This window comes from Cuculus canorus, chromosome 9, assembly GCF_017976375.1.
Source record: "Cuculus canorus isolate bCucCan1 chromosome 9, bCucCan1.pri, whole genome shotgun sequence".
NCBI lineage: Eukaryota > Metazoa > Chordata > Aves > Cuculiformes > Cuculidae > Cuculus > Cuculus canorus.
This window is the reverse complement of record NC_071409.1, coordinates 3,216,994-3,242,584: the sequence shown is the minus strand read 5'-3', so window position 1 is coordinate 3,242,584 and position 25,591 is coordinate 3,216,994. Positions and strand designations below refer to the sequence as shown.

Here is a 25,591-nt window from a genome sequence, read left to right as displayed (position 1 = left end):
CCAGGAAACTAAGTTTTTACAGGTTTGTGTACTAACACACTCGCACAGGAGGAGAAGCAAGCTTACAAAGAGGTCCATCTGCTGCTTCGGAAAAAATAGAAAGGAATACTTGGCCTCAAATTAATCTTCAGACAAGTTGAGGAAACACAAAGCAGCAGCGCAAATCCAGCTACCTGGAACGCTTCACTGTTGGTTCATAGAATCACAGAAAGGTTTGAGTTGGAAGGGGCCTTACGCCTGCCTCTCGCTACAACACCCTGCCCCTCCGGCTACCCCACTGCGACTGTTCCCGTGCTGTGCTACGGATATGCCAGTGAATCCGTCTGGACTGAAAAAGAAGGGAACCAGAGGGGGCAGAGCTGGAGGAGTATCCCTCTTTTGTTTCTGCTTCTTTTAAACAATTATTTAATTGGTTTTTGCAGCACTACCTCAAAACCACCAGTGCAGCTCATCTCCCTTCTGCTATTTTTCATCTCTTCATGCAATAAGAATTGTGAGGGCTCTGCTATGTCCTGGGGCAGAAAGAGCCCGCTCTGTCCTACCTCGTAGAGTGTTTTATTTTCAATCCAGAGCCAAAATGCCATCCACAGAGAAGTAAAGACAAGCAGTGGATCCCAAGGCTCACGGGCCAGACTTGAGGCAACACAGAGCCTTTGGTGGCAGCAGGAAATAAAGAAACCAGCAAAACCAGAGTGAAGGTCCTGAGCAGGGTTAGCAGGCAAAGGCTGCCTCTGGTGTCATCTGGACCCAGTAGAGGATTGACAAAGCTGTAACTAAGACGTCAAATGTTTGAGTAGGATTTGTTTTACCTAACTTAAAGTGCCCGTGTCGTCACACAAATCAGTTGCTCCCTTTATACTCCAGATGTACATATCTACAGCCAATATTCAATGCAGCTGTCAGCACAACTCATCTCTCCGGGGCAGGAAGGCATGCAGAGATGAGACGGCTCCTACTTCAAAACACTTGTGATTACACTCAGCAGATCTCCACCAGCTGCCCAAGGAGCGGACAAGGCACATACAGGCACCTGATCTAGAATCATAGAATTGTTTGGTTGGAAAAAACCTTTGAGATCATAGAGTTCAACAGTACCTGTCCACTAGTACCAGATCCCCGAGCACCTCATTTACCCATCTGTTAAACCCCTCTAGGGATGGGGACTCCACCACTTCCCCAGGCAGCCCATTCCAGCGCCTGAGAACCCTTTCAGTGAAGAGATTATTCCTGATATCCCATCTAAACCCCTCCTGGTGCAACTTGAGGCCATTTCCTCTCATCCTATCACTCGGGAGAAGAGACCAGCACCCACCTCGCTAAAACCTCCTTTAAGGCAGCTGTAGATAGTGATGACCTGTCAGCACCTAGACAGAGTCACACAAGTTGTGTTCACTCATCTCTAAATGAGAGGGATATTTCCAATCTATCAAAATCAAAATAACACCCACAGATCCGCATCACTCAACTCCTCGTGCACAGTTGGCATGCTTGTTGGTGAATTTTTTTACGGATTACAGTTTAAAGGCAACAGGAGATAATGAAGCCAGACTACATATGCTACAACAGTTGGAACTTAATCAAACTGTTGACTTTTGATGTAACAGAAAAGAGCTACAAAAGATGAAAACATTAGGATGAAAAAAATAAAAATGATACACATCCAGACCTAAAATAGAGACAAGTATCAACCGTACCAAGAAAACCCAGCAGTTATCCAAACACCAGGAAAAACGTCCAATATGAGTGAAAAAGACATCAACCAACAAGCAATAGCGCAGCAAACAGTGCAACAAGCAATCCTTGCCAGAAAAGGAACTGTTTGGCGTAAACACACATAGGGAGAAAGGCTAATGTTAAAAGCAAGTATTTCTAACCAACACTCCACCGGTTACAGCAAACTGGTTTCTCCAGGATGATTCTATCTTGTTGGCTGCCTCCACCCCGTCACCCTGTTTTTAGAAGGTTTTCAGACACAAGCAAAGAGCAAATTTCAGCAAAAACTCCCATTTAGTGACCGTTTTGTCCAGAGCTTTCCTGCCCGGGCCCCTTCCTGTCCCAAACACAGAACTGATGCGGCAGGGAAGCTGCTGACAGAAGGGGGGAAGGAACAAACAGCTTTTTGGACAGAAGGTGGGTGCAGGCAAATAATTATTGACTGATTGCATGAGGCTAAGAGTTAAGGCACTGAATTCTAATGCCAGTGCAATATCTGGTCTAAAGGTCTAAATTAACAACTTGCTTCTTGCCATAGAATCACAGAATGGTTTGGGTTGGAAGGGACCTTAAAGCCCATCCAGTTTCACACCCCGCCACGGGCAGGGACATCTCCCACTGGATCAGGCTGCCCAAGGCTCATCCAACCTGGCCTTGAACACCTCCAGGGATGGGGCAGCCACAGCTTCCCTGGGCAACCTGGGCCAGGGCCTCACCACTCTCATGGTGAAGAAATTCTTCCTTATGTCCAGTTTAAACCTGCCCATCTCCAGTTTATACCCATTGCCCCTCGTCCTATCACCACAAGCCTTTACTCTCCCTTCAGGTACTGGAAGGTCGCTATATGATCTCCTCGCAGCCTTCTCTTCTCCAGACTGAACAAGGCCAACTCCTCAGCCTGTCCTCGTATGGGAGGTTCTTCAGCCCTCCAATCAACTTTGTGGCCTCCTCTGGACCCGTTCCAACAGCTCCATCTCCTTCTTATGTTGAGGATTCCAGAACTGGACACAATCCTCCAGATGAGGTCTCACAAGAGAGGAATAGAGGGGCAGAATCCCTGCTGGCCACGCTGCTTTTGTTGCAGCCCAGGACACGGTTGACCTGGTCTGCGAGTGCACACTGCCAGCTCATGTCAAGCTTGCTATCGACCAGCACCCGCAAATCCTTGTCTGCAGGGCTGCTCTCAATCACATCATCCCCCATCGTGTACTGAAGCACATCTACAGTACATGTGTTGCAATGCTCTGCCCAGGGGCAGGACATCCATGCCTCTAGGATTCACCAAATCCAGTGCGCATGCAGAAGGAAAAGACTCCCCTGACCCTAAAGTTCTGAAAGACTGCAAATGAGAAACTACACAAAAGCCTCGTTAGCTTCTCATCTTCACTACCAGACTGCAGCAAGGCAAGTAGTGGGATGAAATGCCAAGTAAAAAATTACCTAGCTCAGTTACACAGATAAAACATCAGGATTAGACCTGTAAAACCTGCGTAGCCTCCTTTCACATCACTCCCTGCTGTCAGAAAAGAGCTATACCTATATACACATACACATATGTCTGTACATCTATCATCATATGTATGCAGATCTATCCACAGAGGCACCACGTCTCTGTCAGTGAACATAACAAGTCCTTGTAAGTATTTGTTAAATGAGACTTTTTTTGTATTTTAGTCTGTATTTTTCATCTGAAAATTCTTATGAGAACTGAGTGAAAAATGAAGGTCATCTGCAAATGGCAGGTGAGGTAGAACACACACGCATCGTCTGGACAGAGATTTGCAAAAGCCTGCAACAGCTTTCAAGAGAATCTTACAGAAATTAAGTCTGCAGTGACTCCGTTTTAACAGGTATCATGCAGGACAATTTGAAGAATATGCCAGAGAGGTAAACCTACAGAAATTAAGAGGTTGAAAGCAAGTCAAGCTAGCAGCAGGACAGATCCTTAGTGTGACTAAACAACTTAAAATCAAACCTGGAGACTTAGAGATACACTGGCCTTCACATCTCCAAGCCTGCTAAAAGATAAATAGGAACACTTCATAGTATTGAAGAGAAACAGCAGCTCGGATTGCCAGTAAAAGCACAAGTCTGATGCAATGAATGAAATAATGAAGCGCGTTATCTTATTACCTCCTGGAGGCTTTACAGCTCTGAACCCATTTGACATTCCTTCAGCGCAAGCACACTGCCACATCCAGGAGCAGCGAGCGCTGGAGGACCCAGAGGGACTGACTGCAGATACCTTGCCAGCCCTTGCAAATGAGCACACTCCCACGAAACATTAATGGAAGTCGATTTCAAAAAACACTATTTCACAATTTAAATTAAGTAACAATCTGGCAGGAGTGCTACTAACACAAAGTGAAAACAAATGACACCGTACACGAAGTTTATGTTCAAATATAAGATCTGAGTCAACTGTAAACCAAGGCAAATGAAGGATAAAAAATGTTAAATGATTTGCTATTTCCTACAATTGACGGTGGACACGCTTCATTTAGAGTGAATATGACAGACAAAAAAATGGCTCTAGAACGGATGTACACTGCATTTACTTTAAAGACAGGGAAAAAAACAAAGCAGCACAACTTATACTAACATCATCTGCCAAAAATGCCAAAAAAACGTTACTCAAATGAAATACAAAGCTTATTGAAATAAAAAAGGAAAGGAAATTAAAGATTCATATTATCTGCATAAAAAGCAGCCCGAAGAGAAGATAGAGGCTAGAAAATATGCTTTAACAGACAGTGAGGAGAACTTATAGTACACTGAAAATAAGAACCTGGGGACAGAGAGGGAAGCAGAGAAAGTCTCATCATGCTCTGCTTGAAGCTGTTTTAAAGAGAAATCATGTAGGTTTTTTTAAAAAGAAAATTAGTCTTTTAGCGACAAATTTTGTGAAGACTGAACTAATTCCATAGACAATTATTGGGGAGAAGGTAGTTCCTCACATGTGAAAGAACATGCAATTTAAGATTGTGCATTAGCCTGCAAGACAACTGTTTGGTTGCGTTCCCAACTGCAGGCAGTAAGTCTGACATGCTGAGCTGGGGTTGTTCAGTCTCGAGAAGAGAAGGCTCCGAGGAGACCTTAGAGCAGCTTTCAGAGCTAAGAGGGGCTCCAGGAAAGCCGGGGAGGGGCTCTGGGTCAGGGAATGCAGGGATAGGGCGAGGGGGAATGGTTTGAAGCTGAAAGAGGGGAGATTGAGATGAGATCTTAGGAAGAAACGCTTTCTTGTGAGAGTGGTGAGGCCCTGGCCCAGGTTGCCCAGGGAAGCTGTGGCTGCCCCATCCCTGGAGGGGTTCCAGGCCAGGTTGGATGGGCCTTGGGCAGCCTGAGCCAGTGGGAGGTGTCCCTGCCCATGGCAGGGGGGTGGAACTGGATGGGCTTTAAGGTCCCTTCTGACCTCAGCCATTCTGTGATTCTATGATTCCATACATCCTTTCAAAAACCTGATGTAAGGTTAATAAAAGAAAACTGTAGACTGAGACGCTGCAATTAATTCTTTTTCCACTAACAGTGGTACTTCTAAATTATGAAAGAGTTCACACTTCGCTAACACCTAGCAAGCACTTTCTGAAAGGCCAAGGCTATTCTCTTTATGTAACAGTACTCATTTCTTTTCTCATCATAAGCAAAAATGGGAAAATCTGCATTATGCAGTGTCTACCTCGGTAACTTTTTTTCTCCTGAAGCACAGAGAGGGAAGGAATAAAATGCTGGGAGTATTTATTCCCATTAAAACTAAGAGATCCACACTCTCCATACAGAGATAATTGTTTGGTGTTTGTATTAATACGTATTTCCATGCAGCAGAATGGGTGGTAGGTGTCATTCAGTGGGGAAATCAGTGTAATGCACTACATGGAACCATTTGGGAGAAAAAGATGCTACTGAAAGATAAAAATATTTAGTTCTGATATGACAGCACTAAAACAGCACAATTTAACTGGTATTACGATTTTGTGCATAAAAGGTACTGGGAAAATTCTTCTTTCAACTGGATTAAAGCCACAGAAGTAGTGAGGACGAGCACTCTGGTTGCAGCAGATCTACAGTGCTTAGAGCTGCATTTCCTCACCCGAGTCCTCAGAAACAACGGATGAAGCGTTCAACAGCCCATACCAAGCAGATTTTCTACTCTGCTACAGAATTTCTGCAGGTGCTGAAATCTCCCAGCTGACACGTTACACAGTTCGCGAGGGGCTGCATCAGTTTAAGCTGGCAGTCAAGGGCAGGAAAGCTTCTGAGATGCTACAAAGAACCTAAACTACTCATACACTTGGAAAATGAGAATCAAAATATCTGTAGAGAAGCGCAGAAACAAAATCAGTTATTCCAGTAAGAAACTCATCAATCTATTAAACACAATTCAAGCTCCCTTGCTAGCACAGTTTGTAAAGAGCTCACCAATCACCTCAGATTCTTCAAAAAACGATGACACTGCAGACTCCTCTGGCTTTAACTGTAATGGGTATTTTCAAGCAGAAATGTTCACCCACTGCACTATTGGCACACATCTTCACATTAACAGCAAAATCATCCCACATCTCATTACATCACAAAGGAAAAGTCATCTCATGTGATGACTGCATAAAAATGCATTTGGTATTAAAGGATACCCTTCTAATTAATTAATCTTGTGGCTAAATTTTTCTTAGTATGACATATGTGAAAAAATATAGCTAGTTATGGTTATGGTTTTCTTTTTCTTTTAACTCATAACCAAAAGCAAAGCAGGGTTAGGCAGCAGAAGAAATCCATCTGGCAATATGAAAAATAAATACTAACAAAATACTAACAGAAATAAATGCTAACAGAATACTACAGAGTAATTGAGGCACAGACCTGTTCATGTTTTGGTATCAAACACCCCTGACGATTACTGGCGATTCTCTCTGAAGCACAAATTCATCACAGCTAATCGGATATAGTTTACTTGCAAGAAGTTTTCAAACTGAGACCTAAAGAGAATTTGAGAGCATCACACGCTCTTTAGATCACTGCCAGGGAGGAAGACTGATGCAAAGTGTCTGTGAGGCTGTAAGGCCCCTCAGCCGCTGCCGCGGGACTCGGAGGGAGGTGGAGAAGTTCACCATAAACTCAGGTGGTTTGGCACAAGAGAAATGGTGATGCATTCCCTTCTGCCCACGAGATTTAAAATGGGGAAATACAGTGGAATTGGCTGTATCCATAAAAACATTCAAGGAAAAAAAATAATGAAAAGAGTGAAGTGACAGAAAGCAGATGAGTATTGTGTTTACATAAGGAAAAAATAGCCTAAAAAAAACCCTGGAACAACCTTAGCAGGCTAACAAATGTACCAGCAGAAAACAGGGACAGGAGGCCACACCAGCCTTCATCCAAGAGAGCTGCCAACAGAAAAACTTCTGAACAACTAACTGTACAAAAGGTTACAGAGCAAAGTACAAACCAGGGACAAAAAAACCAATATCTATTTATAGAGTTCAAATGAGACCTAACATCAACACAACCAGGACTTCATAAGAAAGATTTATATGCAAAGAGTAGCCCTGAAGTTACATTTATTTGAAATACAAAATACTAACCTAACTTTACTTCCCTGGAAGACCCAAGAAGCAATACGCCTAAAGAGAATTAGTTAAATTAATCCTGCTCTGAGACCCGAAAGAGAGGACAAACTTAAAAGAAGTGAGAATTGAATTCTGCTACAGATTTCCATGAGCTGGCAACACAGAGTCACAAAAATCTAACACTGAAAACAAATCCTAAGAGCAAACAGCAGGGGCAGACAGATCAGAAATGAATGCACATGCATTAAATTCCCACATAATCTCCTAATATATTAATTGAATTTTTCTGGGTTTCCACTGCTGGAAGCAAGTTGAAGAGCATGACAGAAAAACATAGGCTTGTATTACACGGAATGAACCAAATTTTGAGGAATAATATGTTCTGACAAAGAGAAATAGATGGCACTTTCCTGAAAACTGGCAATACTGACAAAATTGCAGGGGCTGTGTTTCCAATTTTAGCAGTGAAATTATGAAAAAAGATGCCAAGTGTTCCTAATTGTTACATCAACATCTTTAAGCAACGAAGGAAAAAGTATAAAAATGCTAATAAGTTTGGTTCATAGAACCTTGGTTTCACGTGGGATTACTGCTTAGAAGTGCATTAAAAAGTACTGAATCACCTTCTAATTGCATCCTCTTTCCTACAGCAGGGTTTAGGGGGAATATTTTTACAAATAGTAGAATGTTCAGAGGTTCACAAGTGATCCGTACTCTTTACATCAGGGCTGGCGCTCCTAAACATGAGGGTAGTGAGGCCCTGGCCCAGGCTGCCCAGGGAAGCTGTGGCTGCCCCATCCCTGGAGGTGTTCCAGGCCAGGTTGGATGGGCCTTGGGCAGCCTGAGCCAGTGGGAGGTGTCCCTGTCCGTGGCAGGGTTTGGAACTGGATGGGCTTTAAGGTCCCTTCCAACCCAAGCCATTCTAAGATTTGAGTCACATATGCCTGTCTGCATCCCAGGCCTTCAAATAAACTTGTCTATTCCTTCACTATTAGCTTATAATTTCTCCACTGGTTAAAAATGTGCTGTCGACGTCTTCCTCACACAGGCTGGGCACGTGTCTATCCTCAAATGTACAGACACGCACCCACCAGGAGATGCAGACATAAACACTACATTTCTTAAAATTATTCTTCTGTATTTGAAATCCAAAGGTTGCTTAATGCAAACGTGCACACAATTTGTTCTTAGCACTTCGTTTGCCGAAGCTTTCCGATGGCATCTCTTTTGAAGGAGATGAAATGTATCTGTCGATTCCACATACACACAGTAATCAAGTATCAAATCACCCACTCCTCTTCATCTGCCTCCTGAAAATACCAATCGCTTGAAGATAAACATCCTACATAAAGCATATTGTACCTTCTGTGCCACAGCAAAACCAGAAAACAGACTCCAGATGTTTCCTCAAATCCTGCCAAAAACGAAATTTGAAAAAGTGCTGAAAACCAAGCAAAGTTGGAAGCCCCAACGTAAAACACACAGGACGAAGAGGCACAAGGAATCCGTGGTTTTGTTAGGAGAAAATTTGTTCTGTCTTCACCGACTGCAGAAGAAGGGTTAATCCTGAGTAACTGTAAATACAGCAATTACAAAGAACAAAAATTCTGGTTTTCATCCTGTTCATTACTACTTTAAAATCACACCTCAGACCTGCCACAGGATTGAGACCGGGAGACGATTTCCAGCAGCTTTTGCTCATTTGCAAGACTAGATTCCTTCGGGAGTTAATTACACTCAGCTTTTAGCTACACTAAAAGTAATTTTGGAAATGAGACTCGGCCCCTAATTTTCCTGATTTTTAACGTTCTCACGTTAGTTAGCACCACAAAGTCAAAACAAATGAACTGACATGACACGAGTCCTGTTTTGTTGAAATGCAAAGTAAAGGAGGTTTGCTTAAACAGTCCTCCAGAAAGAACGACTGCTGGGTTTGCACTGCACTGGGTGAACACTGGGCTTCAGCCATTGTTTCTCCTTTCAGTTTACTAAAAGCACACAAGTAATGGAAAAAACATCTTGGCGTGGGACTCTTCTGGCCCAGTGAATTCTGTAACACCTCTGAAATGGATCAAAACACAAAAGAACATGAACCACTTCCAGAGGGAATTCACTACTGTCGTATATATTTATTTTACGATGAAATTTTGCCTTCAAGATATGTCCATCTTTGTCCTCCGGCCACAGAGGAAGTCTACGCAACTCATTTAGCCTTCACCTGCAGCTCTGGTGGGGACAGCAAGAAGGGTACAAGCTGCAGCGCAAAGGACTCAAAATGGCTTGTGTCAGCGGGTATTTCAATAAAAACAAGCGAACAAAACCTCCCTTATATCCATCACTAATACCACATGCTCTTTCCTCACATAAAACTTATTACAGAATATTCTTCAATGGACTGCTTAATACCAACATGTATTTTCAATTTGGAAGTCATGAATAAAATTTTAGAGAATTTGAAATAGAGGAGTTTCTGTCCTGGCTCTGATTGGAAAAGAGTTAATTTTCACAACAAGGTGGGAAGGGCCATGGCCAGGGCAATGAATGGCCAATGAGCTATTCCATGCCACCTTCATGCCCCGTAGCTGGCCATGGTGTGGCTCTTGTCTCTCAGAGGTGTAGATGACAGTCCCCAACTCAATCAGAGCCTGTCTGTCCCTTTATCCTACACGGACAGACTTCTGGACCAGCACAGGTTAGGAAAAGACACAATGGTTTGCTAAAGCATAGCTTGGACTGAACCTCTACAGTCAGGACATACAGAATTGCGATGGTGTAACACAGCTACTTTACCTGCATCGCGCTCTTCCCCAGCTTAACCACCTCAAACAAGGTGACAGGGTCCCCTTCTCCGTTCTGCTGAGGGTGGCCATTGGCTCTTCCACGGCTCGCTCCTCTAGCTCCGGTTTCAACACGACCCTTGTCCGCCGGAGACTTCCGAGGTTTCTTAGTGGCAGACTGGGCAAAGAAAACCAGCAGAATGAAAACTGATTATAGCCACACCTGAAATCACTCAGTGTCTCCTTATAAACTATACATAAACATGAAACACACGATTACACACTCACACATCTACATACACACAAGGGTCACGGGATAAGCCGGCTCAGAAGGGATCTCAGGAGGCCTCCAGTCCGACCTCCTGCTCAAAGCAGAGTCAGTTCTGAAACTCAACCAGGTTGCTCCAGGCTTTATCCAGTGGGGGACACATATTTCCATTTATCAGTAGTTGTCAAGGAGCACCTCGAAGCCGCTGTTCTGTCAAGGTAAGAAGTGGAAAATTCCCAGCCTTGGAGTACCGGCTCATCCCAATGCCCAGATCAGTTTGTTCAACAGTGGCAGCCAACAACAGGAATAAAACCAGAGAAAGGGAAGCAGACTCTAGACAGGACAGCACAATGGTGTTATACTGGCACACAAACCTTTAGAATAAAGAATGATCGTTGGAAGAGAAGTTATTAAAAATACACTTGTCACTAACATTCTTCTTCTGTGATTTTCTTTTAATACAACATTCATAAGAAATCATGCACACAGTTCTTCAAGGCAGCTCAGATTAATCACTACACTTATACAGCCAGATTTAGATGATCCTCACATTCCATCGCTTCAAAATTTTATCAGTTAAAACACTTTTCCTGTGAATCTAAATTATTTATTGTAAATTTTCTTTAGATCCTTCAAGCTTAGAACCAGGTGTCACAGATCCCACTTGTAAGAAGCCATCCAGGGAACAGGTTTCTCTGAATTTAAGTCACTTTATGCAAAAATAAACAGATTTCCGGGGAAAATAACATGATCTCACTTCCATATTCTATTCTTTCTCCCTGCTGTGAGGCAGCCAAAAGCAAAAGCTGCCATTTTCCACAGAACAATGAAGCTGTTTTGAGGAATTATATTAAAGAAAACAACATGTAAGTAACTTGAAGACCACATTTAGGGCCATACCCTCCTGGTCCCATTTATTTGAGAGTACTGGCAGCTCACCTCTATTACAGCTTTTAGTAAAGAAGATGAACAACATTTTTGGCTGCATCCTCCAACCACTGACACCTTTAGAGTTTTCCTGCAGAGGAAAGGGATCTCTTATCTGGAAGAGAGTCAGCAGGAGACAGCCCTGCAGTTTAGCTTTCGCCTTACTTTAAAAGGGATCGCTGCTGGTGGGGCCAGAGAGCTAAAGTAAAAGGCAAGGTAGAGGGCAGCTCCCTCTTGCAAATATTCAGTTAAGGACTTGCATACAAATGCAAGCTGGAAAGCCTAAAATAATGCTACACTCACTGTGACAAATGTTTTGGGTAACATCCACATTTAATGATCTGCATTCTCCCTCAATGAATTTTTAAACCTGTGCAAAGCCGCCTTTATCAGCACAGCAGCTATCAATACATGAAACGTTTGAGCTCCACCGAGCTCCGGAGGTACACGCGATCACTATTTAATAAGATAGCAAAGAATTAGAAGCAAATTGCCTCTTTTGAGATGCATAATCCTCGTGCTTATTCAAGCTGGGTGACAGTAAGCCGTAAGTACTTGAGCTAGCTACAAGTACCGCTAATGAAAGCGGGAGGGCAAGCTGAAGCCCTCCACAGAAGCTAACGCAAGCCCTCTCCATGCTCAGATCATTTGAACGTGTAATTCAAAGGAAGGCATTAAACGCTGCAAGGATGAAGGGAAAGTAAGTAGGAGACGGACATGGAATGAATGCCTGCAAAGACACCCTGTTACTGCACAGCAATGAGAGATGTCACCCACGCTGGCCTGGGCGCTATGGACCAGCGCGCACGTTCAAAATAAGTCAGGACAGGCCAAAGCTCGGTTTAAACTCCACTTTTGTCAGGGAACCTGGGAAAGAGTGCTTTGACCAAGACTCATAGTTTGAATTAGAAGGGTGAGGACACCAGTGAGCTCTCAGAAGAGGTACAGAAACAGCCGACAGATGTACTTTTGACAGAACTACTAGACAAGGCCAGGTTCTCCAAGGCCCAATAAATATCTCAATATCCTGCATCTGAATTAACACCAGGTGTGGCCCTGAGTCTATTTGAACCAAGTTTTCCTCTGGTATAGATTTTCTTTCGATAATGAACATCTATGACAGTGAAGAAACCATGTCGCTCACTTAACAAAAGCTGTTCTGCATCCAAGCTTCCGTAGCTGAATCCCGGTACAGGAGCTGTATCAAACTCTGCCTAAGAGACAAAACAAAGGAACCTCCACTGAGAAACTGAAGGAAATCCAAAACTGGAACCTTCTGAGGTAGGCAGAGATTAACATTATCTTCAGGTGAAGAGGTTCTAGAGGAACCAGGTAATGCCAGGTGTAGGTGGTAGCGGTCAACCAGAATTCCACTCCAGAGCACTTCCACCCAGTAGGAATCCAACAGGAAGCCCAAGCTCAATCCCACCCTAGAGTCAAACGTAGATCCTCCAGAAATTGCCTCATTAATTATAAAGTTTGCAATCAGGAGGCACAGAAGCGGTGTCCCTGCCTCTGAGTACAAAGCTGAACAGGCAACCCTTCCCAGGATGGAGACATCCGACATCACTGAGGCAAGCGAAGGAACAGCATGGACTGACACACGCCAGAAACAGAAAGAAGACTCCTCTATGATAGAGAATTTCTGTGGAATATCTGAAGAGACAGAGTGCTCTCGGAAGCAGAGTTGTAAGGTCAAGATACAAATCTAAACATTACGTTTTCACTGATGATGCCCTGCATCCCAAAAGAAAGAGAACTGCATTCACTGGGAAGGGTGGTTCTTCAGCTCAAGACAAAAGAACCCATCCTCTAGTGCCATGAGGAGCTTCCACACAGAAGGAGCCCTGCCCAAGGATGCATGTGGCTCCAGTAACCCCATCAGACTATCACTGATTGGTGTAAAGTGTGATGTTCCAGAAGATTAGAGTGAATTTCTATCAAGTCTGCTCTTGTGAGGATCCACCAAATGGTCATCAAGATACAGGAAAAGCAGAAACCCTGTTTCCCAACAGGAACAAGAATTGTGGTTATTGTTTGTCCCTTTACACCCTTCCAGCCGGCAACTGACGGCTTCTACCTACAGCCTCCTTGAATTCACAGTCATGAATGGGGTTTCTTTTCCTTTTTGTCAGTCTGCCAACATCCTGAGGTAGGTAAGAACTGATTGTTTTCCAGGCTCAAAACTGAATTTTCTCCTGTTTAATGAGAGGGATCTCCAAGAAGTCATGCAAAAGGCAAGCTGGTTAGCAACGCCGTATTTAAATGTATTCGTATATCCTTGTGACATCTGCCATAATCCAGGCACCTGCTGCAATGGCAGAGACAGCACCGAGGTGAGTCAGGACTGCCAGAGGGAGGATAAAGCAGCAGGACAAGGTAAGAAAGCTTGAGGCTTTTTAAGCACACCCCAAGAAAGATACTGCTTGGAGCTGGGGGCCTGGAGCAGTTAAACCTGTGCTGTTGCCTGGAGACCGGGGACAGACAGTCAGACTGGTGAGGGTGTCGAAATGGACCACATTGCCAAAGGAAAACAGAAGTTAATCGTGATTTTTCAGATCTGTGCAGCAGATTCAACTGACAACAACCAAGCGAGGATTTATACACAGCAGCAACGGGAAATCCATCAGTTCCAGATGTGCCACAGAAGCATCTCTAAAATGGCTACGTTGCTGCCCACATAGTGACCTGTTGCTTTATGGCTTCAACAAAGGCAAACAGGAAACAAAAGACTTACCCGGACTGTAATTAAACTAAAATGATGGCAAACCAGATTTCTGTAATGAATTAGCTAGGTAATATTTTTCCTTTCACGTATTTAAAATGACTGGGGGAAGGAGTGACTCACATTTGTAAAATCAAGTAATATAGTGAAAGTCAATTCAGACATGAACAATAAAATAACCCAACAGGTGAAAGCAGCTTGCCATTTTCCATTAACAATTCCTGAGTCAAGCACACGCTCTTCATAAAGAAATTGCTGGTGGATTGAGAAGCTTGACATGAGCCGGCAATGTGTGCTTGCAGCCCAAGAGGCCAACCATATCCTGGACTGCAACAAAAGCAGAGTGGCCTGCAGGCAAGGGAGGTGATTCTCCCCCTCTACTCTGCTCTCCGGAGACTTCATCTGGAGTCTTGTGTCCAGTTCCGGAATCTTCAACATAAGAAGGAGATGGAACTGTTGGAATGGGTCCAGAGGCCACAAAGAAGATCCGAGGGCTGGAGCACCTCCCGTATGAGGACAAGCTGAGAAAGTTGGGGCTGTTCAGGCTCAGAAAGAGAAGGCTCCAGGGAGATCTTAGAGCAGCCTTCCGTCATCTGAAGAGGGGCTACAAGAAGGACGGGAAGGCGCTTTCTACAAGGGCCTAGAGTGATAGGACTAGGGGAAATGGCTTTTAATTGGAAGGGGGAAGATTTCAATAAGATCTTACGAAGAAATTATTCACGATGAGGGTGGTGAGGCCCTGGCCCAGGTTGCCCAGGGAAGCTGTGGCTGCCCCATCCCTGGAGGTGTTCAAGGCCAGGTTGGATGGGCCCTGGGCATCTGATCCAATGGGAGATGTCCCTGCCCACAGCAGGGGGGCTGGAACAGGATGGGCTTTGAGTTCCCTTCCAACCCAAACCCAATTCTAGGATAAATGCAGTAAGTGTCACAGCTCAGTAACTCCACCTAACTCACTGTCTCACATGATGGCCTCTACGTGCATTCATACTGTAAGTACTTTAAAGCAATACCCAGGATAGCTGGAGGGAGCTTTCTAACTTTCACTTGAGTAGGACTGAAGAACTTGGCTCTCAAAGGCACCATCACCTTGCAACCTTTCTACATTATAACCTTGTGTTAAGCAGAGGAGTGGTAATGCCTGAGCTCCTTCTGAATGAACCTTGATTAAACGAGGAAGTCTACTGCACGCTGCGTATTATCGCCTTGGGTATCTAATGAGAAGTTCTTGGGTTCAAACGGTCAGTCCCTTGGACTGCTGTGCTCCCTGTGAAAAGCCTGACCCTGCATGCAACGGCAGATGCAGGTCCCTGCTGTCCTGCACATACAGAGCTGCTGCAGCTGCAGCACACACAGTTCTGAACAAAACAACTCCCGGAGGCAGTCTTGGGGGGAAAGGGGCATGTTGCTTTTTTTTCATACTGATTTAAAAACTCAGCAAGAGTTCTAAAAGTGATCTTAAAAATCAAAGAGTGCTATAAATGCTTCAATCACTTCTATTCTTCTAGCTGAGGCAACTGCTACCAAAAAAAAGCTATTTCCACAGAAAAATGAAGAATAGATTAGATTGCCAAAAATAAAAGGACCGTTCCATCCAAAGTATTAAAGGAAAATGTCTAATGTCCCTAGGATTTCTCCACAAGAAGCTACAAGTGGACGGATAGAGAAGCCTTCACACCACGGCTATGTGTGCACTGCATTTCCACAGGATCACAGAAGGATCATTCATCTCAGTTTTAAGGGACAGATCTAAAATATCAGGCACGTAAGCTGAAAGAGGACACCGATGTCACACCAAACTGCACTCAACTAATATGAAAGGAAGTTCTTCCAAGAGGATTCCTTCTTGCTCTTAATCAGCACATGTATGATTTGGAACTGGAAGGAAAACTCAATCACCTGCAGGATTTAACATCCATGCTATAAGACAAAATATGGCTTAGAGTCTTCTGCAAAGTTAAAATTCCACATGTGAATGCAAAGATAAGGGTCTGTGGTTTGTCTCTTCCACACTAAACAACATAAGAGGACCTGAAAGCAAACCTGTACAGTCCGCACCAGGGACAAAAGGATCAGAAGTGCCTTGTTCCATCTTGCCTCAAGAGAAGAATCCAAGGAGAGGAATTGGAGAAAGGCATTCTGTGGGCTTGAGTATGGGATGAGAGAGACACCAGCAGAGATCTTGGAATTGCCACCTCTTGGACAGAAAGACTGACGTTTATTCTTGTCCCCTGTTTGCTCCTACTTCAAACCTGAAATATGGCCAGGGACCTCTCGCTCCCTCAACCTCTAATGGCTGAGGTTTAAGCCAAGCTCTTCTAAGCTCCTGGAAAGGTAAGGGCCGGTAGGTTAAACTAAAGCATGCCAACAATCATGAACAAGAGCATTGATCCAGGAGAGGAGACAAAAGGACAGATAAATAACTGCTCTGAGCCTGAGCTCACTAACGTGAAAGCTGCACCGCACCACTGGCCCTTGGGCTTTCAAATCTCCTACCTAGAGCAGAAGCACGCATCCATACCTGTACAGTTCAAAAATGCAGCAGACAGAAGAAGCATTTTTGGCCAATGTTACTCAGCATCATTAACGAGAGGACTGGCATAGTTTACTCCTTAAATACAGCCCATAAAATTCACAAAACATATATCAAGATGATATGCTCACATAGTGCCATGTAAATACTCGCACCGAACAATTCCACTGATGGGACAGATCCACATCTCAGCCACTCGTTCCACAGGCAGGCTACAAGATTCAGTGCTTAAACCAAACATGGGCAAGGGGAAGGCCAGCTCCAACCATTGTCAAGGCTAGAACAGGAGATGGTGCAACTCCTGCTAAATTCACAGCAAGGGGCAGTGAATCCAGTATAATCAGGTTAGGTTCCGAGAGCTGTTTGGAAGGACCAGCGCACTTAATCTCTTCGCAAGTTGACTATCTCATCAACTCAATCAAAGTACTTGTGAGAAGAGTTTCTTACAGAAGTGGAGAGTCAATACAGAACAGCGTTTTCAGGAAGGGAAGGTTCCCCAAAATATTATGGTTCTTCATGAACTGAAGAGGTATTTGCTACAAACCGCAAATTTTCAAGTGAGGAGCATCTGCTTACACTAGTTTAAACTCTGCAAAGAGGAACATTCTTTGGAAAAAGGGTCTGGAAATTCCTCTGTTAGTAGTCAATCTGTCTGATAAAAGGTCAAGCCTGTTCTAAAGCACTCCAGCAGAAAATTGTCTAAAATACATCCACACATATATCTGATGGAGGACGTTGTGTGCAGCTCTAACAGAACCATGTAGCCAGATAGAACAGCACTGAAGAGAAAACTCTCTTCCCAAAACAAGTCAATATTGGCAGATGTGTCAGGGTAGCTGTGATGGCCTAAGGACATAAGCAAAGCAGCATCTGCAGGGAGAGATCAAATCTTATTAGAACATAATATTTTAGTTAGGGAAAAAAAAATCCACAAAAAACAGAAGAGCCTTTAGGCAGAAAAGCCTTTCTTTAGGTTCTATAACAGAAATGGAAAACAAAGCTATGTATCCGTTGAGAAAAACAGCTCTGAATTCAACAAAGTGTTTTAATTTGTTTCCTATCTGAGAGTCAAGTTAGGTGGTACCTGTGGAAGAAACAACAGTCACGTTAGCAGACGGAAGCATGGGGGAAGATATCAGAACTGCACCTCCTGTAAGAAAGGGCTAATTCATTTGAGGAAGGCGGATGGGTCAGCAGCACAGATAGGGGGCAGCCGGAGGAGGAGGGAAAATGGAATACAACATTCGCAAAACCATTACCTCCATTACAAAGTCTGTGATTATTATTAAGTAACGTTATAAGTAAGATTGCCTAGATTAGACTTTCCAAGGTATCTCCATGTGTCCTCAAGGATATTAGACACCAAGTGGCTTTTTCCTTTCTGGTCCTTCTTTGTAGAATAACCTTATTTATTCCTCTCTGTTGTTGCAGTATCAGTGATGAAGGTAGGATTTGATTGTGAATCCAAAACATACAAATTTTGTCAAGTCACCCAAAAACTGTATGACAATTGCATTAATTTCTAAGATGTGTTAACAGATCTGAGGCATTTTGTTAATACTGTGCTGCAGCTCTTCGGCTCACATTAAGAGACCAGCAGTTATTAAAAGGATGGCTCAAATGACATTTGTCACTTAAAATTCATTACAGCTTCCAAAAGAGAAAGTGGTCATGTGTACTGAGATTAATCTCCTGCCTGGAAGAATGTTCATATATGACAATAATAACAAATCTGTAAGGTTCATATAACCAGCTAGCAAAAGAAAAAATAATAGCTATAACGAGCTCATTGTTATGTCCCCTTTTAAACACCCCAAACATTGTCTGTGTATCAATCCGATAAGTATTTCATACTACAAGTCTTCATAAAGTTTGACACTGGGTTCATTAAAAGCCTATTTACGTGACCACAAGATGATCAGATGAAAAACAGTTTGCAGTCATTTTTAAATAGATGCATAACAAAACAAAACTAAATTACACATACTGGAGGCCTGCCAGGACGGCCCCTTTTTCTTTTTCCTTTGACTTCTGCTTCTTCAAGCTCACTGCCAGCATCTGAGTGTGCAGTAGTTTCATTTGTAGAATCCCTAGGGGGGAAAAACACTAGATAAATTAAAATGATTTGAAATCAACAATCTATAACCAACTGATTAAATATTTAGTCCTAAGGCAGTAAAAAAAAATCAGCATTAAAAGGCTTGCCACATTTATTCTGCACACTAAGCATTGTTAGCCCTGGCAAAAAGCCTTACCTTTTTATGGGCTGGAATGTCATTTTATAGACTGAAGTTATTTAAATTAACAGCTGTTTTTGCAACCACATTATACTTCAAAAAGTGGCTTTATTAAACGGCACGTTCTCCACATACCCACCCCACAATGTATTCACTAGTACCAACTTACTGGTAACTACTTCCAAGCTGCTCTCACGGCCGTGAGAAACCTAACTGGAGTCCAGCCCAGCTATCGCATCGTTAGAACGGTTACAGGAGGTCCCACTCAGCTTACATTGTGTTTTCAGTCAGTCAAAGACAATGGCATTGTGCAGCCGTTAATAAAGAGAGGATTAACACTGACCGTGAGGCACAACCAGAAAACTCACTTTGATCCAAAGACATCTATGATTCTTGCAGTTGCAAAAGCATTTTCATTTGTACAACAGAAGACCATGACATGGATCTTTTAGCTTCACGACCACACTAAGCAGGAAAAAACCACAACCCCTGTCTCTCCCCCTCCCACAAGCTGGGCGCACAGCTACTTCTCTGTCTTCAAAACAGTCCCAGCCACTTGCAGAAACTCAGTTTGTAAATGATATTCCAAGGCATTCGATTTTGCCCAAGAAGAACCTACACGCAATCCCACATCTGTTACTGATGGGCTATATTTTGATTATGCAAGACCACCAGTGCATGATATCTCTGCAAATGACAAAGCAGCTGTAGCCATGTCCTGGATTACTCCAAGATGGGTCCAACTTAGCTCTAAACAGAGGTTTCTTTAAATCCCACATCAGTTCCTTGAAGTGAAAGGAGTTAAATTGCTGTAAACTTGTGCAAGGGGCAGGGGAAAACTAGACCTGCTCCATTAATTGACACAGCCTCAAGTACAGAACGTGGCATTAGTGATCTGGTTTACAGAAATAAGCAGCTTCAGCAAGCCAAGAACTTCCATGCTGTCTGCAGTTTTACCTCGTGTTTTGTTTTATAAACCAGGAATGCTTCACAAATCTCCTGTATCATCAAGCAAGCTAGTTACTAATGCAGGAAGGTACAAACACTGCTGTATCAGAATCAAGAACGATGCCTCTTCTTTACAGAAATTACTGCTTTACAGAAATTACTGCTTTACTCCAAGTCTGCTCTAATCCAAATATTTCTGGGGAACTAAGATGAATTTCTAACACTAAATACATTATTATCCAATGTTTTCCGCTCTGCAAGCGCAAACCCACCAAGGGGTCCACAGAATCCTTTACAAAAACTAGAATGAAGCAGAACATAAGCAAATCTTTTCTGAGAGTAATTTCAATGGATTACCTCTAAACACTCTGCACAGCCCAGAAAACCAGGTACTCTCAACTAAAAACAGTATGCAAGTACATTTGGGTTCCAAAATTGCACTACTGTAAAATAGTATCTCTACAAAATACTGAAAATGCAGCTTTGTTGGGATAAAATTAAAGAGAAGTAACTTTTTTGCTTCATAAAGTATGACATTTTAAAAACTTGCTATTGAGCTATGTATTTTGGGGGAAAAAATTGTAAAAAGCCTGAAACTGAGTAAAAGATCTCCCAGGCAGAGCTCAGAGTGATTTAGTGAAACAGGGCCACACGAGTGAAAAGCGAAGCAGCGAGGACAGCTGAATACAATGGCTATCATAGAATAGTTTGGTTTGGAAGGGATCTTGAAGCCCAGTCAGTTCCACGGGCAAGGAGACCTTCCTCTGGATCAGGGTGCTCAAGGCCCCAAGCTATGCTCAGCACTCTGCGATGGATGTACTCAGCCCCAACTCAAGGACCAGCCACCCAACTGCAGCTCAGAAACGCGCGTTGCCTCACAAGGACAGTGGCTTTTGTAAAATAACGTTTGAATACAGAAGTGAGGAACCTCATAAAAATACCTGCTGCTTTCTATGCTGTAGAGAAATGAAAGCCAGTCTCTCTTGCTCTCTGTAGAACAGTTAAATTTCTCTCGGGTTTACACGAATCCTTACTGATAAAGTTTTAGGCATGGTGTGGTCTAAGCAATACCACCATTCCTGGTGAAATCCAGTAGCTTTTCTAGCTCACAAAACCACACCCCGAATATTATCGGGATAAAGATTTGTCTCCATTAAAACCAGATTCATCAGTCCTCCTGGGCAAGCGGCTCAAGTGCTTCCCTTCAAGCACTAGCTCCCAGGAGACCTTAGAGCGACCTTCCAGTACCTGAAGGGGCTACAAGAAAGCTGGGGAGAGGCTGTTCACAAAGGCTTGGAGTGATAGGATGAGGGGCAATGGGTATAAACTGGAGAGAGGCAGATTTAGACTGGATATAAGAAGGAATTTCGTCACAGTGAAGGTGGTGAGGCCCTGGCCCAGGTTGCCCAGGGAAGCTGTGGCTGCCCCATCCCTGGAGGTGTTCAAGGCCAGGTTGGATGGGCCTTGGGCAGCCTGAGCCAGTGGGAGGTGTCCCTGCCCATGGCGGGGGGCTGGAATTGGATGGGCTTTAAGGTCCCTTCCAACCCAAACCCAAAGAATGTTTAGTAGTGCAGTAAACTAAACTGCACTACGACTTTGCATGCAGCTAGTCTGTGGCTTTGCTACGGCCTCTGCCTGGGCTCAGCAAATCCCACCAGGCTTTGGGAGTTCTGGACATTGAAGTTGCTTCAAAATACTGTATATGGAAGGAATAGCTTAATTATTAACCAACTTCTCCTCTTTGTCTTTAGCAGACTTGTCTTAAACCCACTATCCATGCTCCTCTAATATTCTGCCCATAACACTTCTCTGGTTTGCTGGAAGCCTTCTGGGAAAGGCTCAATAAACCAGAACTAAGGGTGAGATTCATCTGTTCTAATTTGGAGAGGGATACAAGGCAGAAAAAAGACAGTCTTAAGGTACAGCGCGCCACATGCTAAGGTCCGTGTCCAAAACCGGCCAGACAGTTTGTGTTTGTTTCTAAGTGTTCTTTTCTCTCCACTGATGCTCAGGTAAGCTAGATGAGCAGCTCAGACAGGAACGTTTACAAGCAAACAAGGTGGCTCTCACCCCATCAATATGTGAGGCAGAGAGGACATTTCTTCCTGGCTAACAGTGTAAGCGTGTAAGGAGTGAGGGCAAAACATCAGGAAGTCAGTTCCCTTCAATCTTCACATTACTTGGAGCAGGGCGACAGGATCGGGGACAACCTGCAGTCCTTAGCTGATTTACCATTAAAATGAACAGCATTTCCAGCAGCAAGGAATTCTGTCTGAATCAACTCCTTCACAAAAAGGCCCTTCCACTGCGGCCTTGAACCCCTCCATTTTGGGAGGCAGCGCCTCTTGCTTCTGTCAAAGCCTTACAGCTGCTCCGGGAACACACACACATGCCCCTTTTCTTCTAACTCCTCCTGACCTCGGTGGAGGAGTAAAGCTTCTCTTAAGTGCCTACAGTTCTGTCTGGTTTTTAACATTCACCGAGAACAGCATCTGCCCAGCATCCACCTCCCTCAGTCCCCGACATCGTGCAGAACCGCTAACAAGTCATTTATCTGGTGGCAGTCATCCACATCTTAACAGAGCAGAATTATCCCATCCCTATTTTAGGTGCGCATGACATGTTACCTGAGGGGAAAACTTGGGCTTAGTCGCTATTTATCTTTCCTGAAACTGTTGGGAGGGAAAATAATATAGAACTAAGGAAACCTCATCTAAAAGGAGAGGCGGCAGGGCCTAAGGCCAAGCCTTTCCTCTCCGAGACACCTTTGACAGGACAGAGACATCAGAGAATATGGCAGAGTGTGGGAGACCTACAAGACAGGTGGGCAGTGCAAGGCAGGCAAGTGATAATCTCTTCTAGCGGCTCAAATTTACTCTGCTTTTCTTTCTGGCTTCTGTGGCAGCTAAAGCATTTACCGGCTTCCAGTAAGTGCAGGATCCCTCCTAAAAACTCTGGACAGTATTCTGAAGTGATAATAAGCAGCCACTGAAACAAACCATATGGCGATGAAGAATTAACAGATTACTGGGTAGCCCTTTACTGTGTCAGCCTTCTGAAGAACAGATTTCCTTGGACACAGTAAATGCCACATCTCTGCAAAATAAATCAAAACAAATTTACCTTCCTTCCATTATTACATAAAGCCTCGGCTACAGAGCTTACATCACCCCCGCTTATAAACACACCACATCAAAAACTTACGTTTGTGTCTCAGTTTTTATAGATAAAAATGCTTCTGTAAGCTTTTATCCTTGGTGCTGAGGTAGCTCAAGGTTCTGGCAGAGACAAACTCGGTAACTGCTGGCACCAGACTCAACTTTGTGAAAAAAAGTATTCATGAAGAAAAATAACTAAATGCACGGGCTCATGAATCACGGGTGAATCAGCTCTCACGGTTGATCTTCAAAATCTGAAGAGGAACATGCCTCACAGCAAATATGAGTCATCCCATTGAGAGAAGACTCGTAACTGCCTCACCCAGGTCAAACACACAGAGGAGATCCTCCTCTACCACTGAAACACCAATAAGCAAAATCTTGCATTCCGCAGGCACTTCCATGAACCCAGAAAGATTAAAGCTTTCTTCTTCCATGTTCCTTCAACAGAGCAGAATTTGGGAGGGGGTATTTGATATGGTCCTAAGCAAAGTACCGTCATCTATCAACTGACTTTAGTTTAAAAGGGGCAGCTGAAAAGATTAGAAAATGTTTTATGAAAATGGAGAAACAAGGCCTAGGAGTGGTGGACTACCAATAACCCTTCAAGGCTGCTTATTTACAAGCTAGAAAGAAAACCTTGGATTCCCTTGTGTGGAACTGGACTGTGGCTTCCCACAGTCCCTAAATGTGTGAAGCTAATGACCCTAAATCAAAGATTGCTTCATGTTTTCTCACACTTCCCCAGACTCCTTTCTGATGAAAGCCTTGTTGGGAACTACTAGATTAGTGGTTATCACTTCCTTTGATACCTCATCCACACCAGACGATGATATGACCTCTACATGGAAATCCTGCTGATTTTTTTGGTAAAAAGGAAGCTCTCATCTTGTTTATGAGCAACCAAAACTACATATACATCAGATGGGTAGAGGAGGTGCTCAGGGATCTGGTTTAGTAGTGGAATGATACAGTTGGACTCGATGATCTCGAAGGTCTTTTCCAGCCAAACGCTTCTATGATTCTCGAACACACTGATACCTTTAATGTCCCTCGGGTTTTTCACCAGATCTGTTAATACGCACTTCTAACTTTAAACTCTGTGATATTTCATCCGCTTCTTAAGGCCATCTAGCCTCCTGAACTGGGAACCAGAATATCCCTTTCCTGCTGTTCCTGAGACAGAATCTCCCACCTTCTTGTCCTTGGAAGAGTTCACAGGCACACTGTCACTTTCCGAATGTGCCACACCCAGGAAAACCCAATTGGAGAAAAACTTTTTTCCACAATGGCCCTCAAAGCTGACCAGAACCCCCCAGTGCTACCCATCAGGATCATTCCCATCTTTAGCCATGTCCTTACCCACAGCAGGAGTTAACTTTTTTTCAAAGAGGTTTTAAAAATATAAGAAAAAAAACGCAATGCAGAGCATGTGATTATTAAGGTGAGCAAGTAACTTTATGGTGGTTCAAGCATTCAGTTTCCTAAATAAAGGCTCTTAAAATCTTAGTTTTGCACCACCACTCAACTTTGATAACTGGAATCTTGGGTCTAGGACAACTCTCTGCAGGGACAACTTTAACCCCAAGCCTGACCCTAACTCTAACCCTGACCCCAACCTGAATTATAGAATCATAGAGTGGTTTGTGTTGGAAGGGACCATGAAGGTCATCCAGTCCAACTCACCAGGGACATCTTCAACTGGATTCAATTGCTCAGAGCCTCATCCACTGGACCTTCAATGTTTCCAGGGATGGCAACCTCCAGAGCTGTCCCTTCCCACGGAAGATCTTTTATGCCCTGTGGTAATTCCTATTTTCATACATTTGTTCCAAGCAAAAAAAACTAACATTGGATAATTCCAGGAGGTCTTTGTCTAAGACAGCCTGGTGGTAGGGGCGAGGCGGCCGCAGGGTGGACTCTGCGAGGAGAGGTGGGTCCTGCCCTGTGCTGGAGCCAGCAGTGTTCCTGTGAGGGCTCCTGAAGAAAGGGACGGATGCCATGGCATGTGAAGGACCGGCCCTGCAAGCAGCAGGAGGACAGAGGAGGTCCTGCTGGCAGGACTTCCCCACAGCCCCAGCACTAGAGCCGGTATCCAGGCTGCCACCTCACAGGAACAAGAGTCGGGAATGAAGGACTGAAGTTAAACCAGGGAAACAAGCAGGAGGGAGAGGCAACATATTTCAATTTTTGTCTTTGTTTCTCACCATCATCCAAATCTTTGTTAATTAGTAATAAATTAATTTTCCTTAATTGAGCCTGTTCTGTCTGCGAGGGCAGTTGGTCAGGGCTTCCCTGCCTTTATCTCACCCCAAGAGCTTGGTCTCTTCTTTCCTCCCCCTTCCGGCAGCTGGCCAAGGTCAACCCACCCCATCAAATAAAGCTCCGGTTTGTTCCCATTTCTAAAATTCCTTTCTTAACTCCACGTGATCAACTCTCTAGCTTCTCTCATTACTGACTTCCATTCTATTCTTCCCAGTAGCTCACTTTATCCAGGTAGAGCGACGTTCCCATCTGTATAACCCACTCCTGTTTCCCAGCGAGATCAACACATGCTAATGCCTCTCACCCTCTTTAATTGCAGAAGCCAAAAGCTTTTTGCACAATAAATGCAGCTCATTGTGAGAAAGAGTACACAACTGGAATATACAAATATAGTCAATTATGACTAAACACACACATTTCTGAAATCTCACCACATTCAGAAGCATTAAAGTAGCAAAGACCTTGTTTTGCTTTTCACAGTA

General features: G+C 43.8%; 1 protein-coding gene across 4 annotated transcripts in view; it reads right to left on the bottom strand.

Moving 5' to 3' along the window:
- The window catches only part of STAG1 (stromal antigen 1), a 194,615-nt gene that overhangs the window by 122,010 nt on the left and 47,014 nt on the right, over positions 1-25,591 (bottom strand). For 3 of the 4 annotated variants that reach the window (XM_054074814.1, XM_054074812.1, XM_054074813.1), the window contains 2 exons: positions 18,489-18,591; positions 10,065-10,244 (listed from right to left, as the gene is read on the bottom strand). In XM_054074814.1, coding sequence (XP_053930789.1) covers positions 10,065-10,244; positions 18,489-18,591 — 283 coding nt within the window. The remainder of the gene's footprint in view (positions 1-10,064; positions 10,245-18,488; positions 18,592-25,591) is intronic. The other variant, XM_054074815.1, reaches the window with a different exon arrangement.